Source organism: Amblyomma mixtum, chromosome 2, assembly GCF_055824585.1.
Source record: "Amblyomma mixtum isolate Tamu chromosome 2, ASM5582458v1, whole genome shotgun sequence".
NCBI lineage: Eukaryota > Metazoa > Arthropoda > Arachnida > Ixodida > Ixodidae > Amblyomma > Amblyomma mixtum.
This window is the reverse complement of record NC_143013.1, coordinates 48,251,645-48,271,689: the sequence shown is the minus strand read 5'-3', so window position 1 is coordinate 48,271,689 and position 20,045 is coordinate 48,251,645. Positions and strand designations below refer to the sequence as shown.

Below are 20,045 nucleotides of genomic sequence, written 5' to 3'. Positions count from 1 at the left end.
AGCTCTTGCTGTTCTGGCCAACTAATGAAAAAAAAACAGTGGGGGATCGCCTGGAATATAGGGGTGGCTTTCTCCCGTACCAGCACGAGGGCGAGAACCCACGGCCTCCCAGGTGAACCAGCTGCTCGGGGAACAGGCGTGCCAACTCGCCGTAGAGGACACGGAGAAGGCTCAGGGCGTCCTTCTGCGTCGGGTCGAGGACTCCGGAGTTCCCACACAGCAACTCCGGATGACTGCGGCCCACCGACGCCATGCCGTCTGCAAGGGCGTGAAACAATTTGAGCTTTAGACGCAGCGTGTATCCATATTCTTTGCTCGATACCCACAAGAGTGTTTCTCCTGTTTCTCGCTGCTGTGGATCTCCGCGGCTACCTTGTCCCTAAAGTACGCTAGAGGTCCATCCACATCAATCAGAACAGCAAATCTTGCCACACATTTTGTCATGAGGCGTTTATGCTGCGTTTGTGCTGAACCCGTTCACGCCGTCGCCGCCAAGGCATTATATCGAGGTGTGGCGTTTGCCGTGGACAAAGCGGGTCTTCCGATGTCATTTATAGTGCACGCCACTGGGAATGGTAGTTCCTTAAGGCAGCTATGCCACACGAAGAAAGAAGATAGAATGACCTGCTTAGATTTTTCTCCACACAACAGTGCTCTACGAGAAAATAATTTGGACCATTTTAGATAACGCTTGTTATACGGCCCGTAAGCTCGACAGGAGCAGGTAGAGTGTTAAATACCATTCTTCTAAGTAAGCGCACTTGATGTGTGATGATCGTATGAATGCGGCCTGGCGAAGTAATGTCAAATTAATAGGTATACATTGGAGCTCACAACCGTTGCACCTCTCTACATGGCCCTAAGTGCGCGAACTACTGTGTCTTACTTGCGTAGATTTCCAAACTGCACGTCTGCAGTTTCCAAAATGGTTGCAGAATGAGCTAGCCTTTTGTGTGTTAAAGGTGCACCGAGGAGGAATCTGAACTCGTCTTTTTGCCGCGAAAACTCGATCTACACGTTCCGAATATTTTTAGAAACTTCGACTTATTGTCCTGTGCGGCCGATTTCCCTAATTAAATTGGATTAACATCCCACGCCCACCTTTTTTTTTTAATTCCCCGCGTACGGTGGGAGGAGTCGACCTACGCATGGTGTGCCTTTTCAGGCAGTCGCGTGGCGACTTTGTTTTCGCTTTTATTTTGTTTCTTTCAGGTTTCCACTAATAAATAGGTAGTCGGAGACTACATAGCTGCAAATTAGGCCAATGGTAAAAAAAGTACGCGTGGACTCTTTGCTTTCGCCGATCACTACGTATCACTCCGCCGATGGCAGAGCGGCAAGCCGCCACGGAACTAGGTGAAAAGTTGGTCGACTCCTCTCACCGTTTGCGGGTAATTAAAAAAAAAAGGCGGGAGCCCGACGTTAATCCGATTTAAGTAGGGAAATCGGCCGCATGGGACAATAATTCGAGGTTTCCAAGAACACTCGGAACGTGTAGATCGAGTTGCAGCTGTAAAAATACGAGTTCAGATTCCTCTTCAGTGCACCTCTAATCTTTACTGCCTAAAGAGCCGTACTACGGGCAACTCATCATTGAGGACGTGTTCGTGTACTTCGCAGACATGCAGTGAAGGTGCATACTGCAGCTTTCTTCCTTTCTTTCCTTCTTTCTTCCTTTCTTTCTTTCTTTCTTTCTTCCTTTCTTCCTTTCTTTCTTTCTTCCTTTCTTTCTTTCCTTCTTTCTTTCTTTCTTTCTTTCTTCCTTTCTTTCTTTCCTTCTTTCTTTCTTTCTTTCTTTTTCTTTTCCTTTCTTTCTCTCTTTCTTTCTTTCCTTTCTTTCCTGATTTTTACACTTTTCCTTTCCTCCTTTCTTTCTTGCTATTCTACCTTTTTTCTTGAGGATAACAGCGCAAAATGCGGACACGAAAGAGGGAAGAACACAGGACGAGCGCTGACTCACAACTAATACAATAAACACAAAATTACAATAAACAAAACTAAGTTTGCCGTTCCTGAGGGTAAAAGAATATATTATTAACACGTCCGTTTAGCAATTGTGCCTTCCCTTTTCATTTTTTTGGACTAATTTACAGTAGTAGTAGTAGTAGTAGTAGTAGTAGTAGTAGTAGTAAAAGACTTTTATTCGACCAAAATTTATAGGCCGAGCATTTCGACCGCCTGGGCGACCAGAAGCCGCTGTTCTTCCCCTTCAGCGCCAAGCCAGTCGAGCCAGGTGGTGATGCATAGAGAGGGTGGGGGGAAGGAACCCGACTGCTGAGCAGCCGGGCAATAGAAGAGGCAATGGGCCACGTCCGCATAGATACAGGGGCAGTTGGGACAGGAAGGGTCCGATCGATAGCGATAGAGGAAGAGGCGGGACGGGGTGATAACTGCATTCATCTGAATGTGCTGAAGAAGGCGAGACTCCGGCACCGTGCGTGATGGATGAGGGGGAGGGTAAAGGCGTTTGTCAAGGCGGAACTCAAGGTAGACCTCTTTTATGGTGCGGCGAAGGGTGAGTCTCCCACCGTCCTCCGAGGGCTTGGGCCAGGGGATCAACGGTGCCCGGAAAAGTGTGTCGCGGGCGAACTGATGGGCCAGCTCATTGCCGTCAATCCCTGAATGCCCAGGGACCCAGCGGAGGAAAACGATGGAAGGCTGCAGTGCGGAGACCGCTCGTTCGACCTCCTGTTGGAGAGAAGGGGTCAGGGTGCGTTCTGTATGTGGTGTATAGCGGCTTGTGAGTTTGAATAGACTGTGTACTCTTGGAGAGAGGGAAGGAGGGCAAATGACTGGAGGGCATGAGCAATGGCGAGAACCTCGAGGGACAATGCTTCTGGAGGGTGTAGATACGGCCCGCTGGTGTGGGTTTCAGGAGCAGGGAGGTGTGGATGGTACAGGGCGTAGCCGCAGGAACCTCGAGGAGCCACGAAAGAGGCATCCGTGTAAGCTACACCCTGGGTATCAAAGAGAGGGGAATGGTTCTGCGCGGCCGCATGACGACGTCCGGCGTGCAGGACGGGGGACATGTTGGTCGGGAGGGGAAGGATACGAAGATTGGGGGCGGGGGTGGGAATAGGAGAGGTAAACGGGGAGATTGGAATGGGCGAGATACCCGCTTGAGTCAATAACCACTGACCCTGAAGGGTAAGGGAAAGCCGGGCAAGCTGCGAGTCACGATGGAGACTGAGAAGAGAACGAAAAGGATGGAAGAGGCCTGTGGCAAAGAGCTTAGTGGTAGAGGTAGTGATAGGGAGGTTGAGAGCTGCCTTGTAGAGGCCCACAAGGGCAGTCTCGAGAGCGTTAAGTTGAGTCTGAGTGAAGGAAGCGTAGGGTGCAAAGTACAAGACCTTGTTGAGGGCCAGCGCGTGGGCAACTCGGCACGCGTGAGCCTCGTGGAGACCTGAGCGTCGAGTGACCACGCGCCGCAGGAGGTGAGTTACAGAGTGGCAGGTGGTGACAGCGCGGTGGAGGGCTTGCACATTCTTAGTCGCATGCAAAGGGAAGCCAAGAACTTTGCACTGTGTGACGACAGGAATGGGAGAGCCAGAAAGGTGGAGAGAGACGAAGTGGTTGTGTGAGCGCTGGTAGGAGGAATGGTTGAGAAGAAGCTCGGATTTCTCAGGAGCGGGAGAGAGGCCAGCGGTGGTGAGAAAGGAGTCGATGAGATCTAGGCCACGTTGCAGGGTGTCCTGTACGTGACCGGGAGAGCCAGATGAACACCAGAGTGTGACGTCATCGGCGTAAAATATATGATGCAGGTCGGGAATTTCAGCTAGCTGGGAGGCGAGAGGGGCCATAGCGAGATTGAAAAGGGTAGGAGAGAGAACAGCACCTTGAGGAGTGCCACGGGTGAGGTGGTGTGGGTTAGACAAGTGGGTATCTACTCGAAAGCGAGCCACACGTTTAGAGAGGAATGAGCGGATATAGGAGTACATGCGGGAGCCACAATCCAAAGAGGCGAGTTGAGAAAGGATGTGATCGTGGCAAACACCGTCAAAGGCCTTGCGAACATCGACTGTCACAAGTTGCTAAATTGGAGTGGGTGTAGGGGACAGAAACGTTTGCTGGAGAATCAGAAACATGTCCTGTGCACAGACGCGGCGTCGGAAGCCAATGAGAGAATGGGGGAAGAACTCCCGTGCCTCAAGAAAATCAGAGAGGCGAGTCAGAGCCATTCGCTCAAGGGTCTTACCAACGCACGACGTCAGGGAGATTGGGCGGAGGTTAGAGAGAGAGGGAGGTTTGCGCGGCTTTGGAATCATAGAAATAAGGGAGGATGTCCAGGAGCTCGGCAAGCAGCCGCTCTGCCAGGCCTCATTGTAGGTTTGGAGGAGGAATTCTTTGGCGCAGTCAGGAAGGTTACGAAGTGTGGTGTATGTAATGGCATCCTCACCGGGAGCCGAGCGTGTAGCATTAGCAGCCAGAGCAGATTCGAGCTCCCGGAGAGTGAAGCATTGGTCCAGATCGGGGTTAGGTCCACCTGAGTACACCGGGTAGGAGGGTGCCAGAGGGGGCGGGAGGTAGAGAGAGGCGAGTTGATCAAAAACTTCGGAGGGAGTTCCCTGAGTGAGGGCTTTAGCTAGAGTGGGAGCAAGGGCAGGCTTAGTGCCAAGGAGGGATTTAAAGAGAGACCATGCGGATCGCGAGTGCAAAGAAGAATCAAGGCCATCACAAAGAGCACTCCAACGAGAGTGCTCGAGGGAGGCGCAGTGGGCGACGATCTCGGCCCGCAGAGCAGTGATCCGGGAGGAAAGTTGGCCATTGTGTGGTTGGGAGCGAAAGGAGCGTTGAAGACGTTTACGGCGACGCCATAAACGGAGAAGGTGAGGATCTGGGTCTTGGATTGGGTAACGAGAGCGAACGCGACGGCTACTGGACGTGAGCGCTGCAGAGATGCGCGACGTCCAGTCGTCGTAGGATTGAAAGGAGTCGGAGGCGAGATTAGTGCGAAAAGCATGCCAGTCAGTGTGAATAACCGGATGACAGCGTGGGATGTGGGAAAGAGAAGCGGTGATATGGATGAGAAAGTGGTCACTTAGAAGAGTTTCGGCTGTCACCTGCCAGTGAAAGGAAAGTGAACCCCGAGAGAAAGTGAGGTCGGGTGTCGTGGGGCGTTGTGAGGCAGTGCCCGCTCGAGTAGGAGAGCCAGGAGTATTAAGAAGGGTGAGGTGGCGTTCCTGGGACAGACAATGGAGGAGGCGGCCGGGTTTGAGGGTTTGTGGGTAGCCCCAGAATGTGTGAGGGGCATTAAAGTCACCACCAAAGAGGATATGGGAGGTAGAAGGAAGAGAGTGAAGGAATTTACCCAGAGCAGAGAATAAAGAGGAAGTGACAGGGGGTTATAAAAAGACAAAAGGACGAGTGAGATGCGGGAAGAAGGGTGGTAATAAACCACACCAACTAAATATTTAAGGAGGGTGGAGGGGATGTCAATTTGCTCTACGAGCACGTCACTGCGTACATAAATAGACGCAAGTGGTGTGGCCGTAGTGGCATGGTAGGCGCGGTAGCCTGGGACATTGCGGGCCGTCCGGGTCTCCTGGAGAAGGAGAAAATGCGGCAGAGAGGGGCGGGTGAGCAGATACTGGTGGAGGGGGGTCTTATTGTGGCAAAGATTTCGGCAGTTCCACTGCACAATCTCGAGGTCCTCGCCAAACGACATTATGATAGTGGAGAGGAACGCAATGGTACGCGTTCCTTCTTTTTGGCCGGGGGCAGTGACTCATGCAGGGATTGGAGCGTAGAAGTGAAGGATTCTAATTGTTTGGATTGTGCTTGGAGGGTGGTAAGGATCTGGAGAACCGAAGTTTCCAGCTGAACCAAGCGAGTGTGATGGGCCTGTGTGGTGGTTTCTACAAGGTCAGCCAAAGGGGCGACCTGGGCACTGGAGGAAGGAGTGGTGAACGTGGCAAGGTGCTCATTTAGCTTGCTAAGCTGGGAGGTAAGAGAGGAGGTGGTTGTCTGGAGGGTTTGAGTCAAGACATGTATCTGCTGTTGTAGATCGTGGGAAATGCGCTGCTGCTCTCGCTGCTGGCGTTCCAGCATTGCCAGCCGGAGGTCGAAGGAGCGTCTCTCGTCAGTCAAGGATGGAGAGGGTGGTTTAGTGGAAGAGAGGGACGCTGGCACCGAGGATCCTTTAACTATGGCAGCGTAGGAGCCTGGTGGTGACGTGATCGGAGCTGATGGAGATTCATGATTAGAGAACGAGGAGGAGGGGGTGGTGGGTTGAGTGGCCCGGCGCAAAGCTAGGCGTCGGAGGTATGCAGTTTTAGCACACTCGCGTTGTTTAGCAAGGAGAAAGGGGCAAGTGGGGTCGAGGGAGGGGTGTGTGTTCACCTTGCAATGAACGCACCAGGGCTGGGCACACACATGAGCGGAAGGGTCAGCGGGTAGAGGAGCAGCACAGCGACGGCACTTGGCCGGAACGCTGTGCTGGGGGCATTGGTGGGCGCGGTGGCCTAGAGTGAGACAACGGGTGCAGGTGGGAGGCTTAGGTTTATGAGGACGGCACCGGAAGGCAACGCGTTTGAAATAAACAAAGTGGGGGATGACGGTACCAGCGAACGTAATGAGCACTGGTTGAGTGGATCCCATCATGCGAGCAGCGAGAATATCTGTTTTAAAAGACTCTAGATCATGCATGAGCTCATCAGGAGTGAAGTGGCCACCGACGTTATGGATGACGCCGAGGCATGAGATGGGAGGATGGGGGGAATAAGTGTTGATGCTGACAGGCTTACCGTGAAGGTGAAGGTGCGTGATCGAAAGTAGGAGGTGGGCGGTGAGAGGAGAATGAGTTTTTAAAAACACAAGGCTTTGGGCTGGCTTGGCCTGAAGGGTGATGTCTGCACTAGTCTTGGAGGAAAGTTGTGCAGCTGAGGTGACTGCGGCGAGCACGTCGTAGAGAGGCAGCTTGGGATTGAGGGTACCAGGAGGGAGTTGTATTCCAACAGTGATGAGCTGGTAGCGGGGTCGGGTGGCGGAAGCAGGCTTACGGCTGGCACCGATGGTGCTCCAGCCGATTTCCGGGGATGGAGTGTCGTCTACCGGGGACGCCATGAAGTCCATGTCTGCCGACGAATCGTCAGCCTGAGGCGCAATCTGCGACGCTGGTGCCGGGCTGCAGGTCTTGGTGTCAGCGGGTAATGTGGCAGGTGTAGGCGCGGCGGCACCGGCGGCGTCGACGAAAGCAGGCGGCTGCGACGCGTCTATGGGCCCAAAGGTGTTGGCGTCCCTTAGAGCGTGGAGTTGGCGAGCAGTGGACGCTGCGGCGACGACGAACGCTGCCGGCTGCGCCGCGGCCGTCGATCCGGAGCTCCCAGCGTCGCTCACAGTGTTGGTTGCAACAGGATTTTGCGCGGTGACGTTGGCGGTTGGAGTAGGCCCCGAGGTGGCGGCATCAGTGGGTCTGGGCTGCAGGGGCTTCGTCAGACGCTGCATTGCAGAGGTGCAGGCGCGGCGCGTTAGGGTTAGCGAGGCGCCGCGCCGCATCAGACTTTTGGAGGCGCTTGGAGGGCCAGCTCGGCAGCGGGCCGTGATGACGATGGTATCCACGTGCTTCGGAAGCCTTCCTGAATCGATGGAGAGGAAATCCAGGGGCGGGCGAAGCCCTGGACTATGCCAGGGGCAGGTGAAAACGGAGCACGGTAGGCAGCCAGCTAACCAGGGCGGCGTTACCTAGCGGGAAATCCCTACTTTACATATTAAATGATTTCAAGACACTGTGGATTGTTTAAGACTCCACATATTTCACACAGCGGACTCAGTGAAAGAGCAGATAAGTGTAGCATGTGCTACAGCTCACCAGGGCTGTGAACTTCGGGTATGATGCGAATCCCGCGCATGCGCGCGTAATCGACCACGTTGGCGATGTCCTCCGCGCGGTACTCGTGGGAACCGGTGCGGTAGGCGCCCTGCGCGCGCAGTCAGGAATTTCAGCTTAATTCAAGCTTGATCACGAACCCCTGTTATGGAGATGCCATTATTCTGGTTTCGTTCCTTAAATGCCGCAAGTAGAATAAACATTTTCCGCGACCATTTTAGCAACAAAAACCGCTGCTTTCTTCCACATGAAGTTAGCTATGTGGTTAACCGATAAACAAAGAAAAACACGCTGTGCAATACCTAAATTACTATCATCATCAGTAATAGCCTATTGCATCCACTGCAGGAGAATGGCTTCTCCCGCTCACCTAGCCTTAGTCCTGTTCTGCGTATTATGTGGCCATCCTTTCCACACACTTTATCTCATGGCATTTTAGTCATCCTTAAATCCACTCTTGCCGATTGAAGTTTTTCTTCCTGATCTTGACGCGGTGTTTCAGTGTCTATGGGCTAGGGCTACTCAACCAAAGACGAGATCGAATCCCGACCGTAGCGGCCACATAGAGCAAGTATGATGGCGAGAACAAAAATGTCCGTGGTTGTACGTTGTCATACCGTATACCCTTCTCACCCCATTATTAACATTCGCTGAAAAACTGCATGTGCTGCAGTGGGATTCGAGCGTCAAGCTGTGGAGAGGTTCCTCTGCAGCACATGGATGCCAATTTTCAGTCAGGTGATCGCGTTTCGCCAATCGAGAAGGGGGCGTTCAGAAAAAAACTACGCTGCCGTTTTTTCAGAAGTACGGACGGCATTTGCACTTCCTCTAGCCATTTTGTCATAGCTGTAATAATAATACAACTTTAATTCTACTACTTTTTCTTCTCTATTGTCTGAGAGCGCCATTAATGAGCGAAGGAGTCGACTCCAAGCGTATGCGTCGCAGCTCACGGCAGGTCCACATGTTATTGAAGATGCCTTGCGCTCAGGTGTCTCACGTGGGAGCTCAGCTCCAGCAGGCTGGTCATCTGCAGCGGGAACGAGTGATTTCCAACCATCTTCCACTGCAGCACGTTCATCTTGTTCATGGCCATCACGTCCTGCATGAGTTCGAGTGGAAGAACAGTCTTTAGAGTCTGTGTTACAAAGCCCTCTCTAGTTTTTCTCTGCGCACTTTAATCCCTACCTGTCTCATGTAACAATTATAAATTAGCGCTCTGCTTTTAATCCCTTCTTCCGCTTTCTCCTGCATCGCCATGGAGTGCGCGCTATTTTTCACAGCGCCAGCTACCTGTTATACAGGGTGTTTCACCTAAGACTTTCTGCAATTTTTAAAAATAAGCTATTTGAATTAGATGCGCGCTTTTTCTGGCATAGCATTGTCAGTGGTGTAGTACATCATAATGCAGCTAAGACGTGCTAACTAGCAGGCTTGTTAACCAATATTTAATAGTTAACTTTTAAACTATTACCGTTGGGCTCCTTAATTACTGAGAGGCATGTAGCCCACCGTAAGTAATGTCCATATCCGTTTTTAGAATTTCGAGAACGTGATTATCCTCGGCGCTGTGGCCCAACAAATTTTGGCTATTTCGACGAGTTAGGTTCACTGGAGAGGTTGCTTTGCCTGCAAGCTTCTCAAACCGCATGTATTTTGGCGCGATGTAGGCGAAATTTGTTGGGCCACAGCGCCGAGGAGAATCGCGTTCTCGAAATTCTAAAAACCGATATGGACATTACTTACGGTGGGCTACATGCCTCTAAATAATTAAGGAGCCCAACGGTAATAGTTTAAAAGTTAACTATTAAATATTGGTTAACAAGCCTGCTAGTTAGCACGTCTTAGCTGCATTATGATGTACTACACCACTGACAATGTTATGCCAGAAAAAGCGCGCATCTAATTCAAATAGCTTATTTTTAAAAATTGCAGAAAGTCTTAGGTGAAACACCCTGTATAGAAGTTGCCCCGCATCCCGCGAAAAGACATTCAGTGTCCGCAACCACGTGACCATCCCGTGCACATAACCGGTGCCTGGAACTTCGCACTAACTTGGTCGTCATCATAACACGCTCCTCATTTCTCTATCTTCGTCTGCTCAATAGTCGTCACCTTGTTGAGCACACGGTAGCTTAAAGACTCCGCCAAACACCTTGACCCAGTCACTCAAGAAAACATCCTGAAACGACAGGATGGCACGGCATCCAGCGCGCCTGTGCAATATCGGCCGTCACATTTATGATAAAGCCGCCAGCGGCGATGTGACAGCGATGATGATGATCAACATTATCAAGATGGTGTGCCACGTCTTTATCAGCCGTGTTGCGGGAGTTCCATTGAAGCAGTCAAAGCGGAGTGTCGTGCTCGGGACGCTGCACGTATGCGGGAGGCCACAGCCACAAACGTGCAGCGTGTCGAACATACGACGTACGCTCTCGGGACGCCGGCAGGAAGCCCACAGCACAAGAAGATCAAGTCCATGCTAAAACATTTTCTCACTCCATAAAGCACTCGTTGTAACCATTGACAATACCAAAACACAATAGTCATGCACCCACGCGGGCCAGCAGCATTCAAAACAAATGCAACAATAGGGAAAGCACAATGAGGAGCAGCCAGGGTAGCTTTACGACATGTGTAATCGTCATGTAATTTTCTTTCTCAGATTTCAGCAGCACCATTCATTTTCTTGCCAGCACAATCAATCCAGCTTAGTAGACTTGTAGTTGTCGATGCTTTCCGAAGCATTTAAGTTTATTTGTTTAAGGACTGGGCATCATGCACCATGACACTTCAAGTGATTGAAATGATACATTGAAATGATTGATGGGATTATTTCGATTGTACCTTTAAAGGTGCGCTAAAATTCAGAAGCAGTTTTCTGCGTGATGAAATTTTTCTAGAAAATCTCGGAACGATGGAAGATGGATGCAAGTTGGCAGCGACCCCTTCGAAATGGGTTTCGGCAGTCGCCAGCATTCGCGGCCTTTTTTTAGTTTTTTAATCCGGTAGTCGGTCAAACATAACTGTGTCTATCAATTCACCATTTTTCTTTAAGCACAATTTTCATCCTAAACTTGTAACCTTACGTCAGCACCCTATTTTTCAGCCACCACTCGTCCAATCGCTTTTTGCGACAGATTTTCACATCACCATTGTTATCTCTAAACACTATAGGACCTCAGGGAGAGTGACTGTGCCTGCATCGACATCCGGATGGATACCATCATGTTGTAGTATACGATATTCAATTGTTTCTACCCATTTACCGCACATAGCGCATGTGTCATCTTCTTGGTCTAAATTCCTTTTTGTAGCTTCGCGTTCTAGAACACCCTGATTTAGCTTCAAAGAGCATGGCGCTGCTTCTTGAGTTATCATAGAACTACTCCTTACTGATTTGCCTTTTCCGATCTCTAAATAATTATACAGTGTGCTTATTTTCCGCTAGATTAATCCAGTTTTTGCCTCCTGTGATTTTTACCTGTCGCTTAAAATTATTTCTCCGTTCTTGTTTCCTGCCTACATGCTGGTTAGTTCCCTAGTTCTTTTACGCCGCTGTGTGTCAACACTCTTTCTGTATGAATGTTTAAATCCTGAGGTGCCACCTGTTGCCGTCCAACTTCTTTAGGCGTTCAAAGCTTCCCGTGCTTCGAACGATGCGCAGTCCATGTCCCTCCGTACTGGCTGAATTGTATTTTTTGCAGTGGGAACCTAGTGATAGCCTTTCAAAACAGCTTCCAACAGTACCTGTGACGCCATCTAACGTCGATTTCAGTTACTAAGAGGCGGAGTTTTTAAAAAGTGTGGCAGTAAATATCTGTAGTAGATAATAAACAGAAACATGGAACAAAGTTTTCTGGGAATGAAACATTTGCTCAGGAAGGGAGCCTGTTTTCTACCTATGCACTTCACCATGGCACTGGCGAAGGTTACAGTTCAGAACTGAACGATACCGATCAGGCCTTCCTGCTGTCCTGTTACAGCAGTAGAGACAGAGTTACCTGGGTCAGGTTTTTTTGTATTATTTTCTTCCAGATAACCGCGAGCAGCGCCTGATTACCGAGTTAAAGGGGCTCAAAAGGCTTCTAATAAAGTTGCGGTAGGCCTGGGATGCTAAAGCACCCTGCTTCACGAGCATTATCCAGCAAGAATTGTTTAATGTGCTTTGTGGAAGCTGAGTTATCTGTAGCAAAAAATTTTGAATTTCAGCGTCTTCGCGCCTTTCACTCTTCTCTCGTCACTTTTAGCGCACTGTAAGGTCGGCGCTCCTCCGCCGGCCCCACCTGCGGGGGCGGAGCTTCCTGACCTGTCGGAGCTACGCGGATTATTGGCCGCGACCATGGTAGTTGCCCGGATGTCTGAAAAAATTGAACCAATAGCCACCTCTCAGCTTGTATTGCCAGCGACAGAGAAGGGTTCGAGCATGAAAAAGACGCCGGGAAGGGCTCGCCAACTTTCGCGCCTGATTGTGAGTTCTCTGCTGCGTGTAGAAAGGTAGTATTGTTCGGCTCAACTTTTCAAGACAACACAATGCAGTGATTGCGAGAGTTGATGTGCTCTCTTCTGAAGGTGTTTCAGAGCCCCTATAAATGTAGAGGCGATTCCATAAAGTGTTTTGAATAATATTTCACAACACTGTTTTCATCTCTGTATTGCAAGTGCACGTGGCTTGAAATAGTTTTGTGTATCTTCTTGTGACGTCACGGCCCACTGGAACCAAAACTCCGGGATTAAAACTGTGCTATAATAAATAATTTAAGTTTACTGTGACGCATTTTTTCCCAGTTCCGTCGTTTCTGAAGCTCCTCGCGCCGTTGTCACAATGAAAGGGAATCTGTAATCATGGTGCCCCTACTCCTTTGACTGGCAGCGTTTCGTAATAACTCGTGCACATGCAGACTTTTTCTTGAACAGAACCTCAGTCACTTGAAATCCATGCACGCTGCATTTACTACACATACCAACACAATTTCAGCTATAAAGTGTGAGTGTTTTTAAAGTCCGGTAAATTTGCTAACGGCTTTCGGCGACCTAGGTCGCGAACGTAGTCGGAGCTGACAAGCAGCTTAGTGTTTTGATCCACAGAAGTGCTGGTATGCGCTGCTCTGAAAGCTTTAAAAACGCACGAAAAACGAGGACAAGAAGGGAAGGACCACGCAAGTGCTGACCAGATAGTGCATGTGCGACTGTTTGCTGCTTTCTATTTCGTTCTTACATTTTTCCATGAAAACTGTCATTTATCTCATGTAGCACGCTTTCCGAGGCACGAAAATTAGTCAGCATATAAATATGTCCATCATGTGCACTCTCCCTTGACGTACGTATAAAGGGCACGAGGCATGCATTTAAGATGCGTAGGGAGGGAGGCACTAGGGTCATGGTTAACCGAAACCAAAGTAGCATAAAAAGAGACAAAGAACCCTGCTGAAAAAAAGTTCTATGATGCAATAACCTCATAGATCATTCATCATAGAATATCATACAATCCGTATCACATATCATACAATCTGTATGACATATCATACGAATTGTATGATATATCATACAGAGAGAGAAAGGAATTTTAATGAGGGAAAGGTGGAGAGGTCGGCCGGTGGTAACATGGCCCTGGCCTGCTACTCCACACAGGGGAGAGGGAAGAGGAGGAAAAGGAAAGTGCGAATGAAGGCTGATGATGGCATAATACAATGAGTTTCTCGGGTGATGTCTACACACACACACACACCACACACACCACACTGGCTGGCACTCGCATCGCGGTGAGTAGACGCACATAAAACATAAAACTGGTGTCAGCAATACAAACACCGACACATGTCATTAACCATGTAGGTTGTGCACAGGCGGTCACAGACGAGTATCCAGGCCTGTTTCACACAAAAAGTTGAGCAGGGCCTTTGTCACACGGCACCAATCAGAACGTCTCGTCCTGGCGCCCAGAAGAGTTTCCTCAGAGAGAGGGCGAGAGTCCAGTCGTTTCACGGTCGCCTCCAATGTTGTTCTTTCATCAGTATAGTTCGGGCACTCGCAAAAAAGGTGTCCAATAGTCTCTGGAGTGTGGCACTGTGCGCAATTTGGGTTACTTTCGATGCCGATCTTGTGAAGATAGTGTTTGGTGTAGGCAACGCCAAGCCGTAGCCGGTGGAGTAAAGTCCCATGACGTCGCACCACCATAGATGGCAAATGTAATCGTGATTGTATGATATGTCATACAGATTGTATGATATTCTATGATGAATGATCTATGAGGTTATTGCATCATAGAACTTTTTTTCAGCAGGGAAAGAGAGAGATGGGAAGAAGGAACAACGCTCTGGCACAAGCGCTGCAGAGTTCCAAAATACTACATGCCATATTAAGGCGGAAGCCTTTAATGTCTCATCGTTGTAAGCAGCAGTTGTCGACAGAAAATGTCACGCTTTTCAGTTGGTCGAAACGGTCGTGACGTCACAGTGCGCGAATTTCAAACGGGACCAATTGCACTTTGGCTAGTAACCATACAACCAATTGAAGGGATCGTATAGTGATGCTCCAAGTAAGTGGGACTGAGCTTAGTTAACTGCTTAATTACCCAATTAGCCTAATTAGCTTTACTAGTCAGGCCATATAAATAAATAAAAGCGATTAAGAAATTCGTCTAGCTCAGGAATCGAACCCCGGTCTTCGGCGTGAGAGACGAGCACGCTATCCACTCCGCCATGCCAGCTCGATGGTTTGGAATGAACAAAGGCGCGTCTAGTGAATACTGTGTCTTCACTCACTCTCATCCTGCTCCATTCCCCTCCGGAGAGGTTTAGGTGTCCACCGAGAAATGAGAGACAGATACATTTCCTTTCCTCAAAAACCAATTTACCGACGATCGAGGCGTAGAACCGAATGGGCGATGGCGTTCTGTGGACTCCTTGGCAGCGTTGCAAGACGCTGTCGCGTTCCACTCTTAGGGGCGAAGCTTAACATCCTAACCACACATCAATGACCACACTTTAGGTCAAAAAAGTGCCCCCCTGAATTTTCACGGGTGTCCACCGAGATATGTGAGACAGTTACTGCGTAATTTCCTTTCCTCAAATACAATTTTCATTTTCTTCATTACGGCTCCTCTTTATCTATCTTCTTTCACTCCCACCTCCCTTCCTCTACGGTGCGGTTCAGGTGTCCACCGAGATGACAGAGAATTACTGCGCCATTTCCTTTCCTCAAAAAGCGTTGCGTTCAAAGGGCAAGGCATCCGCCGAAACGGGTGGTGGCGTTCCGTGGACTCCCTGGCAGCGCTACAACGCGCTGTCGCGTTCCACTCCTAAAGGCGAAGCTTAAGCGTCATTAATTAGCAGTTAATTAGTATTCAGGCATTAATCAGTAATTAAGAATTAATTAGTGATTTGCCATCACTTAGTAATTTGTAGTCAAATATATGTGACGCCACCAGTGCCACAGAAACAGCGAAGGTGGTGCGGAAAACGCTTCCGCCTCTACCCACTTTAGACAGTCAAAGTGCCCCCTTAAATTTTTCTCTTCTCCAAGTGCAGTTAAAGGCAAGAAAAGAAGAAAAAAAGCAAGAAAAGAAAGGAAGAAGCTATGAAATTCCGCCTGTTTAGAAACCAGCGACGTTAATACTACTATGTGGAACGCTATGCGGCACGTTGAGTGGAACGTTACGCAGAGCGTGGTGGAGGCACGCTATGTATGAATACGCACCAGCGTTTTCTTGATGGCCCTCAGCGAGAGGAAGTGGTGCGAGGTGTCGATGCGGAGTCCTCGATGGGGGAACCTCGGGTAGTCACGGATGTAGGTGCTGTTTATCGCAAACTGCGCTCAAGACAAAGGATTCGGGTAAAGACATAATCCCAAAGAAACTGAAACACCCTCTCTTCACGACTCTGAGGCTGCTCTCTTGTCAAGAAAGGTCTCAAACAAACAAAAAAAAGGAACAGCGCCTTTTCTCTGGCTTTCGTGTGGCGATGCCGTCTAACAGCATGCTGGCAGCGCATCGCCTTCTGTACAGGTAGGCCTAACTTGCTCCTCATCGAAGCCGCACCGGATGGTTCTTTGGAAGTTAGGATAAGATGTTTAAACGTGCTGCCAGTACACTATAAACAGATTATTCACCCGTTTAAATAAGTGCAGTTGATTTCCGCAATGCCTTCAACAGCGAAGCAACCGCAGCACGCCAGGCGAGAGCCTGAGCAAGACTTTAGCTAGTTAGGTTGGCTTTACCGCATAACACAGATGTGGCGTGCAAAATTAGTACAAGAGATAGAAGCCCAACCTCAAGAACATCGCAAGTTCACTTCGTCACACGATTTCACAGCGCTCGAGCGGCCAGTAGGCGCCCAATGCCGCGCAGCCGACCGGTCTCCTCGAGCGATAAGTGATCGACATGTCGCGCCATTTGGACGGGCGCGGCGCGCAGTTAGATATATTGAGCAACCGGCGTGCGAAACTTTCCTATACTTTTAGACATAATTTTCAAGCGGATAATCGTGCGTTCAATGTAGGCGATAATTCGAAATATCCGAGTTCGGTATGCCCCACCTCGACTCTGCAGCTTCTGGTTCAGGCTTCGTCGCAGTGCAACTGTTTCGCATTTAGCGTGGTGCCGACACAAACCAAGCTGCTCTTTTTACAGCGACAGTAGTTTATTTATTTATTTATTTATTTATTTATTTATTTATTTATTTATTTATTTATTTTTATTTATTTATTTATTTATTTATTTATTTATTTATTTATTTATTTATTTAATTATTTATTTATTTATTTATACTGCAGCGCAATTATATGCGCTTGGCAGGAGGGGGAAAACACAAAATTGCAAAATACGCAACAAGGTAACAAAATGCAGCAAAATGTCCAAAGTGAGCACTACAATAAAGTTAAAATCACAAAAGAAATATCAAACAAGAAAGGAACTGTTAACGACCGGGTAGGAATACACAGCTATTGTGCGTCTTCAATGGTAGTTAAAAAACTTTGAAATGGACAAGAACCAATGGACCCAGGTAGAGAATTCCAGGCTTCTATTGAACGGGGGAAAAAAACTGAATTCGAACAAATTAGCATGCGCGAAATACGGTATCAAATTTCATAAGTCATTTCATAGTTCACAGGACATCTCCCGCGACTAGCGACGCGTAATCCCGTTCCGCGCAGGTGAGGGTGAAGTTCGGAAGGGGAGGGGAACTGGCAGCGCCACAGCGCTCGGCTCAGGGGCAGGCGAGCGAGAGAGCACGACAGAAGCTGTCAGAGAAAGGCGAGGTTTTTTGTAGCCTCAATTCTAGCAGAGCTGGTTTTGGCGGGAGGGGGTATGCATACTTATAGTTAGTTGTGAACAATCCTAGATGGCAGGGTACTTGTAACATAGTATTTTCGACGTTATTGATTTCCAGAAGGTGCCTCAAAGGTTATTTTCGCTCTGAAAGATGTCACTGGTTGACTCCAATAAAGCAAATATCATTGACCTTATTTAAGTGCAGATGGTGAAGACAAAATCAGACCCAGATTACTGCTGTTCGTGCTACCTCACCTCTGGAAAGCAATTTTTTTTCTTACATTTGTTTTTCATTGCTATTATCTCTCGTTACGATCCTTGTACTAGCAGTGTCCTGCGATTCTTTATCCATTGACAAGAGACGGCAAGACACAGAATGAAACAGAATCGAGCTAGGGTCGCTGTACTACCCTAGATCCTCGTATGGTCGAGGGCAAAACAATTAATCGAGCGCATTAAAGCATCCCCGTTAGAAAGAAAAATGCTTTTACAGATAAGCACGGGATAATCATCACTTTTCGCACAAAATAAACGAGCAGTTCTAAATAGGCACCCCAGAGCCAAGGCTAACGCAACTTGTATTTTTCTTTTTCCTCATTCTTTTCAAGAATCGCTGCAGATATTTTTAATGCAGCAAGTCACTGTCTAGAAGCGGCATTTGGTAGCCGCTCTTTTCGGAAACCACTCTTCAGTGCGCTAGCACTGAGGCTTAAAAGCTCGAAAAGACCCGCTGTCTGAGTGTCTGACGGCAGCTAGGCGTGCAGAAAGGAAATCATTAAGGCCGTGACTACGTGGCCCCTGGGTTTTGAACCCACGGCGGCGGGAACAGATAAGCTTCGCTGGACACTGCATGAGAGCCCTACATGCTATGGCCGCAAGCGATTCATCAACTTCCATCCATGCGCAATGAATCCAGAACGCACCGCTATCACAGTGCACTATTAAGATGCTTCAAGAGGTTCCAGATTTTATAATACACTACCACTAAGGTCCCCAATCATAGATTTCGCTCTTTCTTTTGCCTTGTTATCCTAACTTCGAACTGAAAGCAAAATGAAATGGGATGTGCTGGTGCACAAACTTCGCATTTGGCCAAGCTAAATCGTATGTATTTTTTTCGCTTCCATTGAGGCTCGCCTTTCATACCTGGATCCAGCATATGGCATTGCCTGCCAATTACTAGCCCTGACGTCACAGGTGACAGCTACCAATAGCAGAGAGGCTAATGAAGCGGTAGAGGAATTGTTATCAAACACGGCACCAGGTTCAACTAATCCTGTTACGTTCAGGAGGAACGACGCGATTACCAGGTCGCTCGAGAGCCCGTAGACGAGCTGCGAAAAGGTTTCCAGTCCACGAAGCAGACCCCACGGGGAGTTGGCCAACAGCACACTCTTCTTGGGGCTCGATGATATGCGGAGAATATCTGCATGCGACAGATTAAGACGCAGCTAGAGGGAAGCTTCGTGGCAGAAACAAAAAAAGAAACCAGCAGCGACTTTGAAAACCCCACTCAAAGGAGCTTGACACATCACGTTCGTTGCTCAGATCTTGGACAGCATTGGTCCGGACGCCGGCAAAGAGTTTAACCTCAGCTGCCGTAAAAACGCCAGTGAGCGAGAATTGGTGAAGTTGCTTTCTACCTTGCTCCCTGTTACGAAGAATGAAGAAGGTGTGCGTAGAGCACAATCCAAAAAAAGTACAGAATCTTGTCCAAATATACGGCAAAATGTGTAGGCAATTTTTTCTGTAGTATTTCATTTTTTTTTTTTGCATTACTGCTGTATTTCTCTGCAGTATGTTTCTGTAGCTATGTCCCTACGACAAGGCTCAGAAAATACTCTTGTTACAACAAAAATCTCCTATACGTTTATAGCCACGAGTACTACAAAAAGTGTGTTCCGATGAGAAAGAATTTTCTATTGCGTTTCTCGACAGGGAAAGGCTGCATTGCGCTTTACATTTCTGAATGCGGTCACGGCTCATCACAGCACGTTATTCCTGTTTGCCACACTCAAAAATTGTACCAGGAGTCATGAAGTGCAACTTTTTCAGTACTCTTCAGATTGGGCTAAGTAAATCAGCATTTACTATTTACCTCCACATTTACGCATTTACCTCTACCTCACTTCTTGCCATGAATGCGGCAGCTCAGCAATTGTTGGTGCTGCGATCCTTTTGTGTGTTCTGAGCCACGACTCCCTTATTTATTTTTTTACCTGCATTAACGTGAACCGAACAGAAAGTCGTGATTTGTGCTTTTCATTTTGTGCACCAGCAGATCTGGCCGCGTATAATTCAGCTCACACGACCCAACAAATGCCTCCGTGCAAAGTTTCACCTTCGTCTAATTCTCCGTTATCCATGACGCGAGCGTTTGGCCTGTCCTCTTCCTCTCTGCGTTCTATTATTTTAGCCGAAAGGAAAGTTCCATTGAAGTTGAGTATCATAATTCCGTTCTTAAAGGTTGCAAGTGTGGTGGCTGCCAGTTCGCGCTTTCAAACAATACGTGAAAGACATGAGAGCGCAAAACGGCAACACGGACGAGTAAGGGAACAGGACGAGCAACAGAATCTATTCAATGAAGAACGTTTAAATAGCCTCTGCCCTTATGCACTTAATCGCAGACATTCACCTCTCACAGATATGCATCAAGAAACAGCATTTCACTGTGGCGAAGAACAACTGACGTGTAACTAATGCAACTATCACCTCGCTTCTTGATATAGAAGGCTTCCGCAAGATCACGTTCTGTCCTATCTTGGCTTTTCAATGCACTTTGCAATCAGAAATTCGAGGCTTGCAGGCTATACGCTTCTCTTTCGAGCAGGCTTGGCAGTGGTCTGGAAGATGGCCTTTCTTGTTCAATGAATTCTTGTGTTCAAGCAGGCGCTCATTAAGACGCCGTCCGGTTTGTCCAACGTACACCTTGCCGCACGTAAGCGC

At 48.5% G+C, this 20,045-nt stretch overlaps 2 protein-coding genes across 7 annotated transcripts in view; both read right to left on the bottom strand.

Moving 5' to 3' along the window:
• Window positions 1-20,045, bottom strand: part of LOC149359253 (beta-hexosaminidase subunit beta-like) — an 83,555-nt gene that overhangs the window by 39,765 nt on the left and 23,745 nt on the right. For 3 of the 6 annotated variants that reach the window (XM_089571541.1, XM_089571542.1, XM_089571546.1), the window contains 5 exons: window positions 18,407-18,525; window positions 15,527-15,637; window positions 8,826-8,927; window positions 7,808-7,916; window positions 81-258 (listed from right to left, as the gene is read on the bottom strand). In XM_089571541.1, coding sequence (XP_089427667.1) covers window positions 81-258; window positions 7,808-7,916; window positions 8,826-8,927; window positions 15,527-15,637; window positions 18,407-18,525 — 619 coding nt within the window. The remainder of the gene's footprint in view (window positions 1-80; window positions 259-7,807; window positions 7,917-8,825; window positions 8,928-15,526; window positions 15,638-18,406; window positions 18,526-20,045) is intronic. The other 3 variants (XM_089571544.1, XM_089571545.1, XM_089571543.1) reach the window with 2 other exon arrangements.
• Window positions 584-7,260, bottom strand: LOC149359254 (uncharacterized). Its single transcript, XM_089575285.1, has 3 exons — window positions 6,744-7,260; window positions 6,340-6,461; window positions 584-592 (listed from the first exon to the last, which is right to left on the bottom strand). The coding sequence occupies exons 1-3, from the start codon at window positions 7,069-7,071 to the stop codon at window positions 584-586; spliced, it is 459 nt and encodes a 152-aa protein (XP_089431411.1). The 5' UTR covers window positions 7,072-7,260.